Raw genomic sequence first — 20666 nt, 5'->3', positions numbered from 1 at the left:
AACCATTCTATTGCTGGCGGTCAAATCCAAATGATTTGCCATTTGTATTAACTCAGTCTTTTTAAGGTTCTGAATCCCTTCAAAGTCTGGGTGAGCCACCAACGCTGCAACTTTCTCCTCCATCGTTACTAACACTTGGCACTTGATTCACAAAATTAATTAAAATAATGGCACTGCACTACACTTCACTGTAAAATTGTCACCACACTGAAAATTCGCTTGGCCTCACTGCACAAACAAAATATATAGGATGACTTACCTCAAAATCGTGAAACGTTGTTACTTGACACACAGGAAGGCTTGCTTGGCACATGGAATAGTTCTTAAGAAACACACAGAGACACTTGACACTGGTACCTAGGAAGGCAAGGTTAGATTAGCATAGTTAAGTTAAGTGGGACAATAGCTCCCGGACAGGCCCCCATAACTCTTTGTTACCTATCGTACGTTACGGCTCGTGATCCTACAGCAGCCAAACTTTAATAAGTCTAGGGATACGACACAACTGCTGTTCTCAATAGCGAATCACCAGTATAACCCCTTAATGGGTAATGAGCATAAAATAGAATCTTCATAGGACTGAAGAATAAAGATACTAAGTATATATATATAATTTATATTAAATAAATCTCAAAGGCAAACAGATGATTATATGGTCACAATATATCACATTAAAAAAAAAAAAAAACTGTAACTTCCAGACATTAAATCAATACTAAGAATAATTATATGGCTAGAATAAAAGAATGACTTAACTCCAACAAGTGTTATCTCCCCGGTTTCTGCTCAGCTACTGAACTCTCGCTCTGTCGCCACCCACATTCTCACCTCCCGTCTGCCTCATCCCAGGATGAGGGATGGAAACTAAGGACTTTTTAATATTATAAACTAATTGAACAACCACTTGTTCTCAAAACACATAAGACTGCAAGTTACATATAATAGTTGCTTACAAAATATATAAGTATAATGACACCTGTTTAATTACAGTATATGAAACAATTTCTAACTAAAATAAAGTGACATCTGGAACTCTCAAACTGAACAGGTCCAGCTTTCCCGTATCAATCAAGTAATAGACGTGTGCAGAGACAACCGCTCTCCTGTCCACTGACGCTGCCAAACCACACGACAATTTACCCAAAACACAATGTGTGTACATATACATGCAATGATAAAATAAAATAATATTTATTTTAAATTTATATACGTATTCTGCTAGGAGTACGTAACAGTGGTGTGTGGTGCTGATGTGTGGTGGTGGTTGTGTGTGGTGGTGGTGATGTGTGGTGGTGGTGTGTGGTGGCGATGCTCTCTCTCTGTCTGTCTGTCTCTGTCTCTGTCTCTGTCTCTCTCTCTCTCTCTCTCTCTCTCTCTCTCTCTCTCTCTCTCTCTCTCTCTCTCTCTCTCTCTCTCTCTCTCTCTCTCTCTCTCTCTCTCTCTCCATTCCCTGCTCCTGCACTTCATTCCTGTCTCATAATTCTTAGATCGTTTTTATCTTATTCTCTTGACTTTGGCCGGTGTGTGTGTGTGTTTGTTTTCATTCTTCCACTGCCTCGTTCCTCACGCCTCGCTACTTCCCTCTCCACTCACCCACCTAATTTATTCCTCCCTGTGTCTTCACCATTATTTCTTACTTCTCATCTTTCATTCCTCCCTCTCTCTTCCCTTCCCATCTCTCTCCCCTTCCATTACCTCATTCGCCATCCGTCCTTGCTCTTAGTCTCCATAATTTCTACCTTGTCCATGTTCCCTCACCTCTCCCCTACATAATTTCCCGCCGCTTCTCCCTCCTGTCTGCTACCCTAACCCCTCACACCTCACCTGCTACCCTAAACCCTCACCTGCTTCCCTAAACCCCTCACCTGCTACCCTAAACCCTCACCTGCTTCCCTAAACCCCTCACCTGCTACCCTAACCCCTCACATCTCACCTGCTACCCTAAACTCCTCACCTGCTACCCTAAACCCCTCACCTGCTACCCTAAACCCCTCACCTGCTACCCTAACCCCCTCACCTGCTACCCTAACCCCCTCACCTGCTACCCTAAACCCCTCACCTGCTACCTAAACCCTCACCTGCTTCCCCCACCATCCCTGCCTCTGTCCCCACCATCCCTGCCTTTGTTCCCTTCTCATTTCGCCCCACCCTTTCCCATCTGCCTACGCGGGTCCCTGAAGGCAGGTGCACCTTAGGCCTGTCTCCTCACCGGCTCGCCCCCCCCCCTCACCCCTACCTGCTGCTTGACCTTCCACATTTGTGGCTGAGATTTACCCTCACTTTCATCAGTGGCCGCCGCGAGGCCCTGTTTGGCGGGCTGTTGGTGGTGGGGTCGGGGGAGGGGGGGGGAGAGGGGGGATTGAGAGATGTAAATGATTTATGAAAATATTAAATCTCTCTCTCTCTCTCTCTCTCTCTCTCTCTCTCTCTCTCTCTCTCTCTCTCTCTCTCTCTCTCTCTCTCTCTCTTTCTCTCACTCTCTCTTTCTCTCACTCTCTCTCTCTCTCTCTCTCTCTCTCTCTCTCTCTCTCTCTCTCTCTCTCTCTCTCTCTCTCTCTCTCTCTCTCTCTCTCTCTCTCTCTCTCTGTCGTGCGTTGTTACTGACAATTATCTTTCTATTTATCTTTATTTTAAATTAGTTCCAAATTCTAATATTTGTTGGGCATCCTATAATTAAAAATATTTAACAAAACGCTTTTCAACACAGAGTTCACAGCAATTTCTAGACTGCGTTCAGTAGCGTGCAACAGCCTGGTTGATCAGACTCAACCAGGAGGCAGGAACGGCCAGAAACCGAGCCGTGGGGGACATTGATCCTCGAAACCAACTTGCTGTAACCTCACAAAGTGTTAGGATGTCATTAGTGAGTCGGTGGTGGAGGTGGGTGCAGCTCCTGGGCTCCCCCCCTCCCTCACCCAGCAGGGTCTGTACACGGGTTATTCGTGCCCGTGCCTCCTCTTGGCTGCCTTCATCTTCATCAATCAATCAATCAATCAATCAATCAATCAATAAATCAATACACGTTACCTCTTATTGTCATTGCATTAGGTTAGGGTTAATGTTGATCTCAGTAATAACATTGTGTGAATTTCTTAGTTGTAGTGGTAGGTGTACTGGTAGCTGTAGTGCTAGTTGTAGTGGTAGGTGTACTGGTAGCTGTAGTGCTAGTTGTAGTGGTAGGTGTACTGGTAGCTGTAGTGCTAGTTGTAGTGGTAGGTGTACTGGTAGCTGTAGTGCTAGTTGTAGTGGTAGGTGTACTGGTAGCTGAACTGGCAGCTCACAAAATTACTGAAAACACTGTAGTGGACAAGTGAATTATTTCAGGCTCCCTTTCCTCACAACTAGCATTAAATAGTTTACAATTAAACAATACCGTCTCTGAAACCAGACACACACACATATATATACAGTATATATATATATATATATATATATATATATATATATATATATATATATATATATATATATATATATATATATATATATATATATATATATGTGCACACGTAATTAAAGGTCATGGGCCAAATGTCGCGGTTCACGTCTCACAATGGACTGCAGGAATATTATAAAGCTGACGCCCTTGTTAAACTTGCAGTTAATAAAGACAGTGTTGAATGCAATTTTCAGCTATCAAATAGATCCCTTCAAAGTGTCGTTAGACGAGAGCTCTTGGATAAATCTGAAGTAGAATAGTGTAAATTGGAACTAGCAGATCCATTGTTCATCACAATGAAAGGTGTCAAGTAAAACATGTGTATGGGGCAAGTAACAACATCAGCAGACTAACAGATGTTGTCACAGCTCGAATAAGACTTGGCTACAAGTATTTCTGGCAGTTGGGCTTGTATAGAGAGGGATCTAGATGAAGTAAAGTGTAAAGTGTGTGGACAAAGACCGGGACACACACACTCGAACATTATATCTTGGACTGTAATAAAAATTGAGCCATTTAGAAACACTCTAAACTCACGCTGTATGAAATGGCAAACCATCTTATTACAAATGATAAAATATCTGAAATCTTTCCACTGTATCCATATTTCGCTTCTTACAGATAAATGATTATCTACTAGATAATCATTGATATTGTAGATAATCATTTATCTAGTAGATAATCATTTACACAGCCTATTCATATAAGATTATGAATAGGCTGTTTAGCGGAAGCCTAATTATAATAAGCAGCAGCTCTTCTGTAATATCCCATATCTGAATATTTTATGTATTAACAAAAGATCGACCATCACTGTATAATAATTCGTGGAAATACATAGATATTGTAATGAATTTATATTTTTGTAACTAGCTGACATTGTAATTATATGGTGTGCAGGTTAAATGTAATTATCAATGTCAAAATCTCCGCTGACCTCTGATTAAGACCTATTGTGCCTTCTGTATTTTTTTTGCGCTACCGCTCACAGGATGAGTATGGGGTGCACAATAAACTACCACTCACAGGATGAGTATGGGGTGCACAATAACTACCGCTCACAGGATCAGTATGGGGTGCACAATAACTACCGCTCACAGGATCAGTATGGGGTGCACAATAACTACCGCTCACAGGATGAGTATGGGGTGCACAATAACTACCGCTCACAGGATCAGTATGGGGTGTACAATAACTACCGCTCACAGGATCAGTATGGGGTGCACAATAACTACCGCTCACAGGATCAGTATGGGGTGCACAATAACTACCGCTCACAGGATCAGTATGGGGTGCACAATAACTACCACTCAGAGGATCAGTATGGGGTGCACAATAACTACCGCTCACAGGATCAGTATGGGGTGCACAATAACTACCGCTCACAGGATCAGTATGGGGTGCACAATAACTACCACTCACAGGATGAGTATGGGGTGCACAATAACTACCGCTCACAGGATCAGTATGGGGTGCACAATAACTACCACTCACAGGATCAGTATGGGGTGCACAATAACTACCACTCACAGGATGAGTATGGGGTGCACAATAACTACCGCTCACAGGATTAGTATGGGGTGCACAATAACTACCGCTCACAGGATCAGTATGGGGTGCACAATAACTACCACTCACAGGATCAGTATGGGGTGCACAATAACTACCGCTCACAGGATCAGTATGGGGTGCACAATAACTACCGCTCACAGGATGAGTATGGGGTGCACAATAACTACCGCTCACAGGATCAGTATGGGGTGCACAATAACTACCACTCACAGGATGAGTATGGGGTGCACAATAACTACCACTCACAGGATGAGTATGGGGTGCACAATAACTACCACTCAGAGGATCAGTATGGGGTGCACAATAACTACCACTCACAGGATCAGTATGGGGTGCACAATAACTACCACTCACAGGATCAGTATGGGGTGCACAATAACTACCACTCACAGGATCAGTATGGGGTGCACAATAACTACCACTCACAGGATCAGTATGGGGTGCACAATAACTACCACTCACAGGATGAGTATGGGGTGCACAATAACTACCACTCAGAGGATCAGTATGGGGTGCACAATAACTACCACTCACAGGATCAGTATGGGGTGCACAATAACTACCACTCACAGGATCAGTATGGGGTGCATAATAACTACCACTCACAGGATCAGTATGGGGTGCACAATAACTACCACTCACAGGATCAGTATGGGGTGCACAATAACTACCACTCACAGGATCAGTATGGGGTGCACAATAACTACCACTCACAGGATCAGTATGGGGTGCACAATAACTACCACTCACAGGATGAGTATGCGGTGCACAATAACTACCACTCACAGGATCAGTATGGGGTGCACAATAACTACCACTCACAGGATGAGTATGGGGTGCACAATAACTACCACTCACAGGATGAGTATGGGGTGCACAATAACTACCACTCACAGGATCAGTATGGGGTGCACAATAACTACCACTCACAGGATCAGTATGGGGTGCACAATAACTACCACTCACAGGATGAGTATGGGGTGCACAATAACTACCGCTCACAGGATTAGTATGGGGTGCACAATAACTACCGCTCACAGGATCAGTATGGGGTGCACAATAACTACCACTCACAGGATCAGTATGGGGTGCACAATAACTACCGCTCACAGGATCAGTATGGGGTGCACAATAACTACCGCTCACAGGATGAGTATGGGGTGCACAATAACTACCGCTCACAGGATCAGTATGGGGTGCACAATAACTACCACTCACAGGATGAGTATGGGGTGCACAATAACTACCACTCAGAGGATCAGTATGGGGTGCACAATAACTACCACTCACAGGATCAGTATGGGGTGCACAATAACTACCACTCACAGGATGAGTATGGGGTGCACAATAACTACCACTCACAGGATCAGTATGGGGTGCACAATAACTACCGCTCACAGGATCAGTATGGGGTGCACAATAACTACCGCTCACAGGATCAGTATGGGGTGCACAATAACTACCACTCACAGGATGATTATGGGGTGCACAATAACTACCACTCACAGGATGAGTATGGGGTGCACAATAACTACCACTCACAGGATGAGTATGGGGTGCACAATAACTACCACTCAGAGGATCAGTATGGGGTGCACAATAACTACCACTCACAGGATGAGTATGGGGTGCACAATAACTACCACTCAGAGGATCAGTATGGGGTGCACAATAACTACCACTCACAGGATCAGTATGGGGTGCACAATAACTACCACTCACAGGATCAGTATGGGGTGCACAATAACTACCACTCAGAGGATCAGTATGGGGTGCACAATAACTACCACTCACAGGATCAGTATGGGGTGCACAATAACTACCACTCACAGGATCAGTATGGGGTGCACAATAACTATCGCTCACAGGATGAGTATGGGGTGCACAATAACTACCGCTCACAGGATCAGTATGGGGTGCACAATAACTACCGCTCACAGGATGAGTATGGGGTGTACAATAACTACCGCTCACAGGATCAGTATGGGGTGCACAATAACTACCGCTCACAGGATCAGTATGGGGTGCACAATAACTACCGCTCACAGGATCAGTATGGGGTGCACAATAACTACCGCTCACAGGATCAGTATGGGGTGCACAATAACTACCGCTCACAGGATGAGTATGGGGTGTACAATAACTACCGCTCACAGGATCAGTATGGGGTGCACAATAACTACCACTCACAGGATCAGTATGGGGTGTACAATAACTACCACTCACAGGATGAGTATGGGGTGCACAATAACTACCACTCACAGGATCAGTATGGGGTGTACAATAACTACCACTCACAGGATCAGTATGGGGTGTACAATAACTACCGCTCACAGGATCAGTATGGGGTGCACAATAACTACCGCTCACAGGATCAGTATGGGGTGCACAATAACTACCGCTCACAGGATCAGTATGGGGTGTACAATAACTACCGCTCACAGGATCAGTATGGGGTGCACAATAACTACCGCTCACAGGATCAGTATGGGGTGCACAATAACTACCGCTCACAGGATCAGTATGGGGTGCACAATAACTACCACTCACAGGATCAGTATGGGGTGTACAATAACTACCACTCACAGGATGAGTATGGGGTGCACAATAACTACCACTCACAGGGTCAGTATGGGGTGTACAATAACTACCACTCACAGGGTCAGTATGGGGTGTACAATAACTACCACTCACAGAATCAGTATGGGGTGTACAATAACTACCGCTCACAGGATCAGTATGGGGTGTACAATAACTACCGCTCACAGGATCAGTATGGGGTGTACAATAACTACCACTCACAGGATGAGTATGGGGTGTACAATAACTACCGCTCACAGGATCAGTATGGGGTGCACAATAACTACCGCTCACAGGATCAGTATGGGGTGTACAATAACTACCGCTCACAGGATCAGTATGGGGTGTACAATAACTACCACTCACAGGATCAGTATGGGGTGTACAATAACTACCACTCACAGGATCAGTATGGGGTGCACAATAACTACCACTCACAGGATCAGTATGGGGTGTACAATAACTACCACTCACAGGATCAGTATGGGGTGTACAATAACTACCACTCACAGGATCAGTATGGGGTGCACAATAACTACCACTCACAGGATGAGAATATACATACACTGCCTCATATATACACACACAATACATAATATCTGTCATGTACTGTGTGTGTGTCTATGCCGAGTTGTGTTTATTGGTTTATTTTATTTGCGAAGTAATTTTATTGTTTCATATATTTTTTGGTTTAATTTGTTTTTATAATTAATATTTTTATTCTTATTATATTTTTAATTTTCATATGTTTATTAATTTATTATTGTTAAGCATTTCTTTACAATAAATATTTTACCAAGCTAGTATTTTCTGAGTCAGTTATTTACACTTAAAGATATTAGGAATACAATATAAAGCAACTTTATTACTATAATTTATTTTGTCACTTAATTCTGAGATAATTATTATATGAATTCAAATTGTTTCAATGAACTTATCGGTACATCTGTTGGTTCACTGAAGGACCTGGCCTAAACGCTGTGTGTACAACACTTTCCAAGAATATACCATTCAACCTGCAATGTATGTACGTTCACAACCCATTGTGCGTTCTTGTATATAAATAATATATACACATAAATCAATAATAAATAGAAACAGAGGGACATTGAGCAAGGGGTAACTCAGAGAAAACTTAATGTAAATGACGTTCTAAATCAACATTTCAGATTCTAGTATAAAACATGATAAAAGAGTTGCATAGAGAACAAGTTAGATCATAAGGCGACGTCACCGACTTGGCTAATCTCCCAAGTCGGTAATTGGAAAATATTTAAAATGTTACGTGTCTCTTGAAGTGAGAACATGCAGGTATGAACCGCACCTTCTCTTTCCTCAGGTGCGGTTGTCCCGCCAGTACCGGGTATCAGGAATACCTTCCCTGGTGCTTCTAGACAGCCGCAGCGGCCGCTTGCTGACCAAAGCTGGCAGAGAGATGGTGAGCAGTGACCCTGAAGCCCTGACCTTCCCCTGGCGGCCGCGACCCATAGCGGAGCTCCTGGCGGCCACCAAGTTAGTGGATAACCAAGGTCAGGAAGTCGCCTACGACACCGTCAAGGACGCCTACAAGGGTCTCTACTTCTCCGCTCACTGGGTAAGATATAGGGAGGTGTGTGTGTTGTAGCAGGGAGAGGGACCTCGCGGACAGTGTCGCTGGTCCTAACTAATCTTCCCACTCCCAGCAGCGCGTGGCCATGCGGCCTAAATTAGTTTACTCATCATGATTACCGACGTGGCCCGAACCTGGAGTAGTGCACTCACTGGACACTCTTGAGTGCTGCTAGTGGAGGCCACCGGAGTGAAAGATGAAATAAGCTAAAATTTATGTTTGTGGAAGAGTGCGAGTAACAAGGTGGACGGAATATATAACCTCAGCCATAGTAGCATTAATGATGCACAGAGAAATCACATTAATGTGATGTATCAATGATGAAATTATTTACATTATGCTAGTGCTATTGAAGGACTCGTGTACATCATTTACCTGAATTTACCTGAATCATGCTAGTACTATTGAGGAGCTCATATTACACCATGCTAGCTCTGTCTATATACTTCTGAAAAAAAAATCAGTTGAAAAAAGCTTTACAAATAATTGCCATCGTAGACATTAGTTACTTTTTGACTAATAATATAAAGAAAATATACATTATTTTGTATTAGGATATAGAATCTTTATATGGTTATATCACGTGTTATTTATCTTCATTATTTGTTGGTTTTCTTCATTATTTTTAATGGTGTATAATGTGTGTTACAGTGTCCGCCGTGTAAGGCGTTCACCCCCCAGCTGGTGACGGCTTACGACAAGATCAAGAACAGTGAACGCAACTTTCAAATCATCTTTATTAGTTCAGACAGGTGAGTATGTCCCCGGGCGCCAGACACCATCGGTACCCCTCCGCCCCCGGGCGCCAGACACCCTTTTTACATCTCTAGGCGCCAGACACCTTCATTACACCCCCAGGCGCCAGACACCCTGATCACACCTCCAGGCGCCAGACACTCTCATTACACCCCCAGGCGCCAGACACTCTCATTACACCCCCAGGCGCCAGACACCTGCATTACACCCCCAGGCACCAGACACCTTCATTACACCCCCAGGCACCAGACACCTTCATTACACCCCCAGGCACCAGACACCTTCATTACACCCCCAGGCGCCAGACACCTTCATTACACCCCCAGGCACCAGACACCTTCATTACACCCCAGGCGCCAGACACCTTCATTACACCCCCAGGCACCAGACACCTTCATTACACCCCCAGGCGCCAGACACCTTCATTACACCCCCAGGCGCCAGACACCTTCATTACACCCCCAGGCGCCAGACACCTTCATTACACCCCCAGGCGCCAGACACCTTCATTACACCCCCAGGCGCCAGACACCTTCATTACACCCCCAGGCGCCAGACACCTTCATTACACCCCAGGCGCCAGACACCCTCATTACACCCCCAGGCGCCAGACACCCTCATTACACCTCAAGGCGCCAGACACCCTCATTACACCCCCAGGCGCCAGACACCCTCATTACACCCCCAGGCGCCAGACACCCTCATTACACCTCCAGGCACCAGACACCTTCATTACACCCCCAGGCGCCAGACACCTTCATTACACCCCCAGGCGCCAGACACCTTCATTACACCCCCAGGCGCCAGACACCTTCATTACACCCCCAGGCGCCAGACACCTTCATTACACCCCCAGGCGCCAGACACCTTCATTACACCCCCAGGCACCAGACACCCTCATTACACCCCCAGGCGCCAGACACCCTCATTACACCTCCAGGCGCCAGACACCCTCATTACACCTCCAGGGGCCAGACACCCTCATTACACCCCCAGGCGCCAGACACCCTCATTACACCTCCAGGCGCCAGACACCCTCATTACACCTCCAGGCGCCAGACACCGTCATTACACCTCCAGGCGCCAGACACCCTCATTACACCTCCAGGCGCCAGACACCCTCATTACACCCCCAGGCGCCAGACACCCTCATTACACCTCCAGGCGCCAGACACTCTCATTACACCTCCAGGCACCAGACACCCTCATTACACCTCCAGGCGCCAGACACCCTCATTACACCCCCAGGCGCCAGACACCCTCATTACACCCCCAGGCGCCAGACACCCTCATTACACCTCCAGGCGCCAGACACCATCATTACACCTCCAGGCGCCAGACACCCTCATTACACCTCCAGGCGCCAGACACCCTCATTACATCCCAGGCGGCGCCAGACACCCTCATTACACCTCCAGGCGGCGCCAGACACCCTCATTACACCTCCAGGCGGCGCCAGACACCCTCATTACATCCCCAGGCACCAGACACCCTCATTACACCTCCAGGCGCCAGACACCCTCATTACACCTCCAGGCGGCGCCAGACACCCTCATTACACCTCCAGGCGCCAGACACCCTCATTACATCCCCAGGCACCAGACACCCTCATTACACCTCCAGGCGCCAGACACCCTCATTACACCTCCAGGCGCCAGACACCCTCATTACACCTCCAGGCACCAGACACCCTCATTACATCTCCAGGCGCCAGACACCCTCATTACATCCCCAGGCACCAGACACCCTCATTACATCTCCAGGCGCCAGACACCCTCATTTCACCTCCAGGCGCCAGACACTCTCATTACACCTCCAGGCGCCAGACACCCTCATTACACCTCCAGGCGCCAGACACCCTCATTACACCTCCAGGCACCAGACACCCTCATTACATCTCCAGGCGCCAGACACCCTCATTACATCCCCAGGCGCCAGACACCCTCATTACATCTCCAGGCGCCAGACACCCTCATTACACCTCCAGGCGCCAGACACCCTCATTACACCTCCAGGCGCCAGACACCCTCATTACACCTCCAGGCGCCAGACACCCTCATTACACCTCCAGGCGCCAGACACCCTCATTACACCTCCAGGCGCCAGACACCCTCATTACATCTCCAGGCGCCAGACACCCTCATTACATCTCCAGGCGCCAGACACCCTCATTACATCTCCAGGCGCCAGACACCCTCATTACATCTCCAGGCGCCAGACACCCTCATTACGTCTCCAGGCGCCAGACACCCTCATTACATCTCCAGGCGCCAGACACCCTCATTACATCTCCAGGCGCCAGACACCCTCATTACATCTCCAGGCGCCAGACACCCTCATTACATCTCCAGGCGCCAGACACCCTCATTACATCTCCAGGCGCCAGACACCCTCATTACATCTCCAGGCGCCAGACACCCTCATTACATCTCCAGGCGCCAGACACCCTCATTACATCTCCAGGCGCCAGACACCCTCATTACATCTCCAGGCGCCAGACACCCTCATTACATCTCCAGGCGCCAGACACCCTCATTACATCTCCAGGCGCCAGACACCCTCATTACATCTCCAGGCGCCAGACACCCTCATTACATCTCCAGGCGCCAGACACCCTCATTACATCTCCAGGCGCCAGACACCCTCATTACATCTCCAGGCGCCAGACACCCTCATTACATCTCCAGGCGCCAGACACCCTCATTACATCTCCAGGCGCCAGACACTGCATTGTGCGCAGGAAACACCCAACACTCACCTTATGCTGGGAACTGCCTTGGGCGGGGGGGGGGGGGCACAAGAAGTGGGCCTCGGCCGTGAAGAAAGCCCTTCCATGCCCTAGGTAGGCCTACCTAGACTCCCGCCGACTCTGTGAATGGAATTATAGAATGCGCCCCCCCCCCCATTCCCTAAATGGTAGGAATTATTCACCATCTCACCGTGAACAATATAAAAACATCAACGTAACATAATTTTGTAAAAAATAAATCCTGCCCTACAAACCTGCTCACATTTTTGGAAACGGTTACCAGCTGTTCAGACAAAGTTGTTACAAACAACTGGAACAAAGTTGTTCCAGTTGTTAAAGGTTTTGATAAGGTGTCACATAAAAGACCGGCAAGAAGAGTATAAGCAAGTGGAATAAATCGTAGAATACTAGAAGAGATAAAACAAGAGATAAGAAGATACATGGTTAAAACAAAAAGTAAAGGAACGTCCTAAACGGAAATGAATCTGACTGGAGAATTGTGGTGAGTGGGGGTACCGCAAGGGTTCATCTTGGGGCCAACCCTCTTTTGTGATGTACATCAATGACATAGATGAGAATATTTCAAACCACATCATGAAATTTGCAGATGACACTTATATATATGGTAAAGTAGGTAATGAAAATTATATACAGGCCTTTGTTTAGTTCATTTATTATGCACCCTATACCCATCTTATGGGTGGTAGTGGAAATGGTTAGAGGCACATAATGGGCTCAGGGACTGAACCCCACAATTCATTTAACTAAGCAAATTACAATCTTGATGAACTAGTTACAAAATTCAATGCACATCGTCACATCATCAATGGGCTCGAGGCCGACCACAAGTACAATTTCTACATTAAGTGTCACAATTGATATATTTATCCTGCACACCGCCCCCCCATCCAGTGGGCAGCGGTGGATAGATTACAATCACTTAGTTACCACCTACAGGTAGCAAAGATTTCTGGTAACAGATCATTTTGAGTTTATTATTATTATTAACATCTTTATTGACAAAATTAATTACAATTTTGCCTAATCTGAAGATTTTGATAAAGTCTTATTAAAGTGAGGATAATGCTGGTATTCACTGTCACGCAGGACAGAGGGTCATACACAAGACAATAGGTCTAAACTGTAGGCTGAAGCACATATATATCATGGTTACAATCAATGTTTTGATGTGTGGATATGTGAAAAAAGACTTTCTATTGTGCATTAAATATTTACACATCTCTGGAACATTTTTATAGAATTGTCTGAATTCACATATCTTTTCGCACTCCATCACATAGTGACGGAGGGTGTGCGAATAATTTTGTTGATACAGTTTACATTTGGTCAGATCTTCATCAGCAGATAATGAAAATTCCCCAAAATACTTGTAACCAGGTCTAAGCCGAGCAGTAATAACATCGAGAAGTCTGCTGATTTTATTGGATGAACCATAGATGTGTAGCTCCTCTTGCATCATAGTATGATGATAGATGGAATTACTGATGTCGATTTACCTTTGCCTCATATCTACAAGATTTTGTTGAAGTTCTTGGTGTACTGCTGCTCTCAGACTGCTTATTGGCAATCTAAGGTTATACTCAATTTCGCTTTTAAAGGCAGATTCTTTGGGAACCATCAGTGTATATGGTTTGAAAGAGAGAGAATGCTCTGTGGAGAGAGCATCAATATGGCTTAAGGTGTTGAGCTTTGCCTCAAGACGAAGCTTCGGCTGATTTCTAATTTGCGTCTTGGGTGGAAAAGGAGGGATTAAAATTGGAATGGGTGTAATTTCCCAAGGTGCAGGAAGTGCCGTTGTTATCTCTCTTGGTGCAAATTATAAATCTGATACATTCTGAGTTTAGTTCCAGTTTTAGTTATCAATTTGGAACAATGTTGACCTTCAATAAAGAAATTCTGGAGGGCTTCTGTGCAATGGTTAGATTTAGTTCCTTTCTCATGTTAAGTATCTTTGTGGTACGAGGGCACCCAAGGATTATTCTCATGGCTTCGTTCTGCAATTTTTCAAGCCTTCCAAGCTTACAAAACCATCTACATGAACTCCATAATTGATCGGATGATTGACATATGCTTTTTAATTTAAAAAATGCAAGACCTTGCATGTGGGTATAACAAGGCACTTCACAACTACTAAATAACAACAAACCTTGCAGCAGATTGATGGAGACGAGTCTCTTGAAGTCAAAATGCATAAATCACTGAAAGTTTCACATTAAGTGGGAGCTGTGGTAAAAAAAACAAAATCCAACCAAATTCTAGGAAGTCAGACGTAACTTAATTTGAATTCCGAGAAAAGAAGGTAGTTATTCCACTACATAAATCTTTTGTGCTCCTCTACTTGGATTATTGTATCCAAGCATGGAGACATCATCAACATAAATCTGATCTGAAGAAAATCCAACTCCGGGCGAAAAAACTCATTCCTGAACTAAGTCAACTTTCACACCAGGAACGATTAACAACCTCAGGGGTAACAACACTGCAAACCAGACATAACAGGGTTGATATTGAACTTAAAAAATATTGAACAACTTGGAGGATATCGATCCAGACCATTTCTTCAAAAGGTCAGATGTAACACTAACAAGGAGCAACGGATGGAAGCTCAACAAGCCAGAATTATGTAGAACAGAAAACAGGAGATGCTTTTTCACCCATAGAGTTATAAACCCATGGAACAACTTACCAGCCGAAGCTGTAAATGCCTAAACCCTGCAACAATTTAGGATCCAAATAGATAAAATCATCAGGACAAATGACAAGCCGCCGTCTTCCTGTCCTCGTCGTGGCCACTAGAGCTGAGATAGTGGCTCTCGGCAAATTCAAGAAATGTTGAGGTATGTGGTGCTTCTGCTAAATTATGCACATAATCTTCTATTACATCTGCCAGTGTATCAATTTCTAAAAGTTGATCACTGTCTTCACTTTCATATCTAAATATTGAAATATTGTGTATTGGAGTTGCAAGGGTTCCTTTGTCTGCAGTACTGTCTGTTGACGACGTGTAAGACTGGCTGAATCTTGCAACTTCACCAGCATAATCAAAACTATCAAAATATATACTGTAGTTATTATGTTGAACTTAAATCCTGCTACAGTACCTACCTCTAATACTTTTACTTCTTTTAGTTAAATTCAAATTCAAATTCAAATTCAAATGTTTATTCAAGTAAAGTACATATATACAAGGGGTGATACAAACATTGATGACTATATAGATAGAGCTAGTACATACAATGCCTAAAGCCACTATTACGCAAAGCGTTTCGGGCAGGAAAAACACTAAAGACTAAAACTTAGATTAAGGACCTGCCAGAAACACTATATGCGTGTTAGTCACCTTGCAATAAAATAATGCTCAAACACCAATGTTAAGTGCTCTCACAACCAAGTGCATGTAAGTTCTTGCATGTAAATCAATAAATAAAAATAAAATAAATAACTTTTTTTGTATTGATCTTGATGCTGCATAGATGCTACATCGCCTCCTACTTTATGCCGTCTGTTGCTTGCTAAACTTTTAGATCTGCTCTTCACGGTGAATCAACGTGATATTCCTAATGAATGGTGATGAAATCAAATAATTTATGAAATCAATAATTTAATTATGGAATTAAAAGATAAAAAGCATAAAGCGAAATCTATGAAAATTAAAAATGATTAGAATTGACATACAAACAAAATTCACCTTCAGTTTTAACAATATTTTATTTCTCTTTACACAAAAAAATTACCTGAATTTACCTGAGGGGCCACTAATACTAGTGGCCTCGACGAGGACACGAAGCCGACGGCTTGTCAAAGGTGCCCCCATTTGCCTTGATGATCTTTTCCAGCTGTATTTTAAAACTCAGCAGAGTTTTGACGTTTACGGCTTCGACGGGTAGGTGGTTCCACGGGTTTACCAATGTTACCCTTTTTCACCCAACCCTATAGGTGAAAAAGCATCTTCTGTTTTCTGTCCTACGTTATGGCTTGTTGAGCTTGAACCCGCTGCTCCTCGTTCGTATTACATCTGACATTTTTAAGAAATTGTCTGGATCGATAATTGTTCAAATTTTTCAGTATTTTAAAGGTTTCGATGAGATCCGCCCTGTCATGTCTGGTTTGCAGTGTTGTTAGCCCTGTGGTCCTCAACCGTTCCCGATACGAAAGATTAAGCTCTGGAATGATTTTTGTTACCCGGTGTTGCACCTTCTCCAGGGCAGCTGTATCTTTCTGAAGATGAGGTCTCCATGCCTGGATGCAATAATCCAGGTGGGGGCGCACCAGAGACTTATACAATTGAATGACTATTTTCTTTTCCCTAAAGGTACAGGTACGCTTGATTATTCCCAGGGTTTGGTTCGCTTTTTTTGTTTTGTTTTACTGCCGTTCCCATTTGTTGTGCAACTTTTAGTGAATGATGGATTCTGACTCCAAGGTACTTTTCTTCATCTATCTGTTTTTAAGGTAGTGTTATCAATTTGATATTTGTGACGTGGATTGTTATGCCTCATATGCGAGGTCTTGCATTTATCGATATTAAAAAGCATTTGCCAGTTATCTGACCATTTGTGGAGTTTATGAAAGCATTGCACTATGTAAAGGAGACGTTGAGTGTAACCTTGGATTGTCAATGAGCAATCTGAGAGCGGTAGTACACCGAGAACTTCAACAAAATCTTGTAGATCTGAGGCAAAGTGAAATCGACACCAGTAATTCCATCTATCATCATACTATCATGCAAGAGGAGCCACACATCTATGGTTCATCCAATAAAATCAGCAGACTTCTAGATGTTACTACTGCTCGGCTTAGACTCGGTTACAAGTATCTCTGGGAATTCTCATTATCTGCTGATGTAGACCTGACCAAATGTAAACTGTCAACAAAATTATTCGCACACCCTCCGTCACTATGTGATGGAGTGCGTAAAGATACGGGAATTCAGAGACAATTCTATAACCAATGTTCAAGCAATGTGGTTCCAGCAATATTTCTTCAAAATGATCTGCTATCAGAAATTTTAGCCAAATATCCCCGGTTTGCTAACTATACGTAGTAACTAAGTGATTGTTTCCTATCCACCACTAGATAGGGGGCGGTGTGCAGGACAAACATATCACCCCACTAAGCACATTTCCCCATTCAGATTCATTCCCATTTAACACGACCCTTTGTTTTTTGTTTTAACCATTGTTTTATCCATTCTAGTATCCTATTTGTTCCATGTGCTTGCGATTTCCTTGCCAGTCTCTCATGTCAAAAGCTTTAGCAAAGTCCATGTAAGCTACATCTACCGGAAGTCCTTTGTCTGAATAGCGGTTACCGTTTCCAGAAATGTGAGCAGGGACCAGATTCACGAAGCAGTTACGCAAGTACTTACGAACGTGTACATCTTTCCTCAATCTTTGACGGCTTTGGTTACATTTATTAAACAGTTTACAAACATGAAATCTTGCCAATCAACTGTTGTTATTGTTATTAACAGCCTCCTGGTGTTTCGGAGCTCATTAACTGTTTAATAATTGTAAACAAAGCCGCCAAAGATTGAGAAAAGATGGGCAGGTTCGTAAGTGCTTGCGTAAGTGCTTCGTGAATCTGCTCCCCTGGTTTGTAAGGATCTAATTTTAACAGATCCATGCTACGTTGATTTTAGAAGATTGTTCTCTGTGAGATGTTGTGTGATTCCCTCCCTTAGGATTCTCTCTATGAGCTTGTAGATGTGTGATGTCAAGCTGATCGCACAGTAGTTTTCTGCCGAGCTTTTTCTGCCCTTTTTTGAAAATAAGGGTGACATTTGCATATTTCCATCCTAGGGAACTATCCCTTGGTCCAGGAATTTTCTGAAAAGGAGTTTCAGTGGTATGCATAGTGCATTTGCCAGTTTCTTTGCAACTTTGTATTGTAATGCATCCACACCTGGGGCTTTTGAGTCTTTTAGTTTGTCAATGCTCTTCAAATTTAGTTTGTCAAAATATAACGATTGAAGACCTTTTTTTGTTTACAGGTTCACTTCATCAGATTTTTCGCAAAAAGAAAAAATATATGCCGCTCAGGTCCCTCCCTTAGGCTGTGACTGTGGCCCTCGGCTCGGGCCAGCCATCTCTGGCCAGCCCCTCACACCCACCCTTAATGGCGTGTTATCTTGCAGGAGCGAAGAGTCGTGGCAGACCTACCACAACACCATGCCGTGGCTGAGCTTGGCTTGGGAGGAGAAGGACGCCCGCCACGAGCTAGCTACCAACCTACAGGTCAAAGGCATCCCCACGCTGGTCATCCTGGCTCCAGACAACTCTGTCATTACCACAGACGGACGGACGCAGCTCTCAGAGGATCCCCATGTTGAGGTTGGGGTTCACTTCTATACAAACATTGACCTTCATTGACCTGTGTTAAGAGTTGTTGCATAATATATCTGCCACAGTGGTAGACGGTTGGAACAAGTTAGGTGAGAAGGTGGTGGAGACCAAGACCGTCAGTAGTTTCAAAGCGTTATATGACAAAGAGTGTTGGGAAGACGGGACACCACGAGCGTAGCTCTCATCCTGTAACTACACTTAGGTAATTACACACTTAGGTAATTACATATTGTATTACCTAATACTTTTGCCACATACTACGTATTACCTAATACCCATAATTAAATATTTTTGTAGAAAAAAAGTTCGATGTTTAAGTAAATTTTTATATCCTAGTAGTACAGTTTGGTTCTTTTTTGATGCACAATCGAGAATTCCAGGTTCGAATCCTGAGTGGGTCAGAAATCAAATCAAATCAAATCAAATGTTTATTTAGGTAAGGTACATACATACAAGAGATTTTACAAAGAGTGATGGATTTATAGATAGGGCTAGTACATACAATGCCTAAAGCCACTATTACGCAAAGCGTTTCGGGCATGAAAAACTTAAATGACTAAAGCTTAATACTAATTGAGCATAAAGAATAAAATGAGTTGAGAACAAATAAAAAAAAGAGATAAAAAGGGGGGAACATGGCTGAAAAAGCAGCACAAATACAATTCTGTCGACAAACAGCGTCATTAAAAAAAAAAACAGAAATTGGTTGACAATAGAGGGGTAAGGTAGGTTACAGGGAATTTATTAGGTATAGCTTCATTTTTATCTTAAACTGGTTGAGAGAGGTACAGTCTTTAAGGTTGGGAAGGTCATTCCACATTCTGGGTCCCTTGATTTGTAGAGCATTTGATTAAATTTGATTAAGTCGTACTCAAGGAATATCAAAACTGTATTTATTTCTGGTGTGGTGCTCATGGGTTCTGTTACAACCTTCTATGAAGCTTTTGAGGTCAGGATTGGCATTACAGTTCAGCGTTTTATATATGTATAATACACATGAGAGAATGTGCAGTGACTTAATATCTAACATATTCAGAGATTTGAGTAAGGGTACCGAGTGATGTCTGGGGCCAGAGTTGGATATTGTCCTAATAGCAGCTTTGTGTTGAGTAATTAGAGGACGTAAATGATTTTGGGTAGTAGAACCCTGAGCACAAATACCATAGTTGAGATATGGATAGATGAGGGAGTAATAGAGTGTCAGAGTAAATGGTTGGGCACATTTCCTTTCACCTGATGCACCTGTTCACCTAGCAGTGCATAGGTACTCAGGAGTTAGTCAGCTTGTTGTGAGGTTGCATCCTGGGCGGGGTCAGTAATTTGGCTTGGGGGGGGCCTCGATAAAAGTCAAACATGTATAAATACTCTGGCTTCCTGTCCCACGACACAATGAATTATATTATTATTATTATTATTATATATCTGCAACAGAAGATTGCTGTTTTTGTTTGTCCAAGGTTGAATACCCAACACTTAAAAGGATGGGGGACACTGAACTTTGGGGTGACTGATGGGTGGTAGGAGACTGTCATAGGTGGGTCAAAATTATCTCCATTCCACCCCATTTGACTTCAGGGACAGGAAGCCAAATGGGGT

At 43.9% G+C, this 20666-nt stretch overlaps 1 protein-coding gene across 1 annotated transcript in view; it reads left to right on the top strand.

The window, feature by feature from the left end:
* The window catches only part of LOC123760408 (nucleoredoxin), a 562715-nt gene that overhangs the window by 514901 nt on the left and 27148 nt on the right, over window positions 1-20666 (top strand). Inside the window, exons 4-6 of the mRNA XM_045746085.2 lie at window positions 8931-9185; window positions 9852-9952; window positions 18863-19058. Of these exons, the coding sequence (XP_045602041.1) occupies window positions 8931-9185; window positions 9852-9952; window positions 18863-19058 (552 nt within the window). The remainder of the gene's footprint in view (window positions 1-8930; window positions 9186-9851; window positions 9953-18862; window positions 19059-20666) is intronic.

The sequence above is a fragment of the Procambarus clarkii genome, chromosome 39, assembly GCF_040958095.1.
Source record: "Procambarus clarkii isolate CNS0578487 chromosome 39, FALCON_Pclarkii_2.0, whole genome shotgun sequence".
Taxonomy (NCBI): Eukaryota; Metazoa; Arthropoda; class Malacostraca; order Decapoda; family Cambaridae; genus Procambarus; species Procambarus clarkii.
Note: the sequence above shows the minus strand (reverse complement) of the source record. Positions and strands in the feature narration are given on the sequence as shown.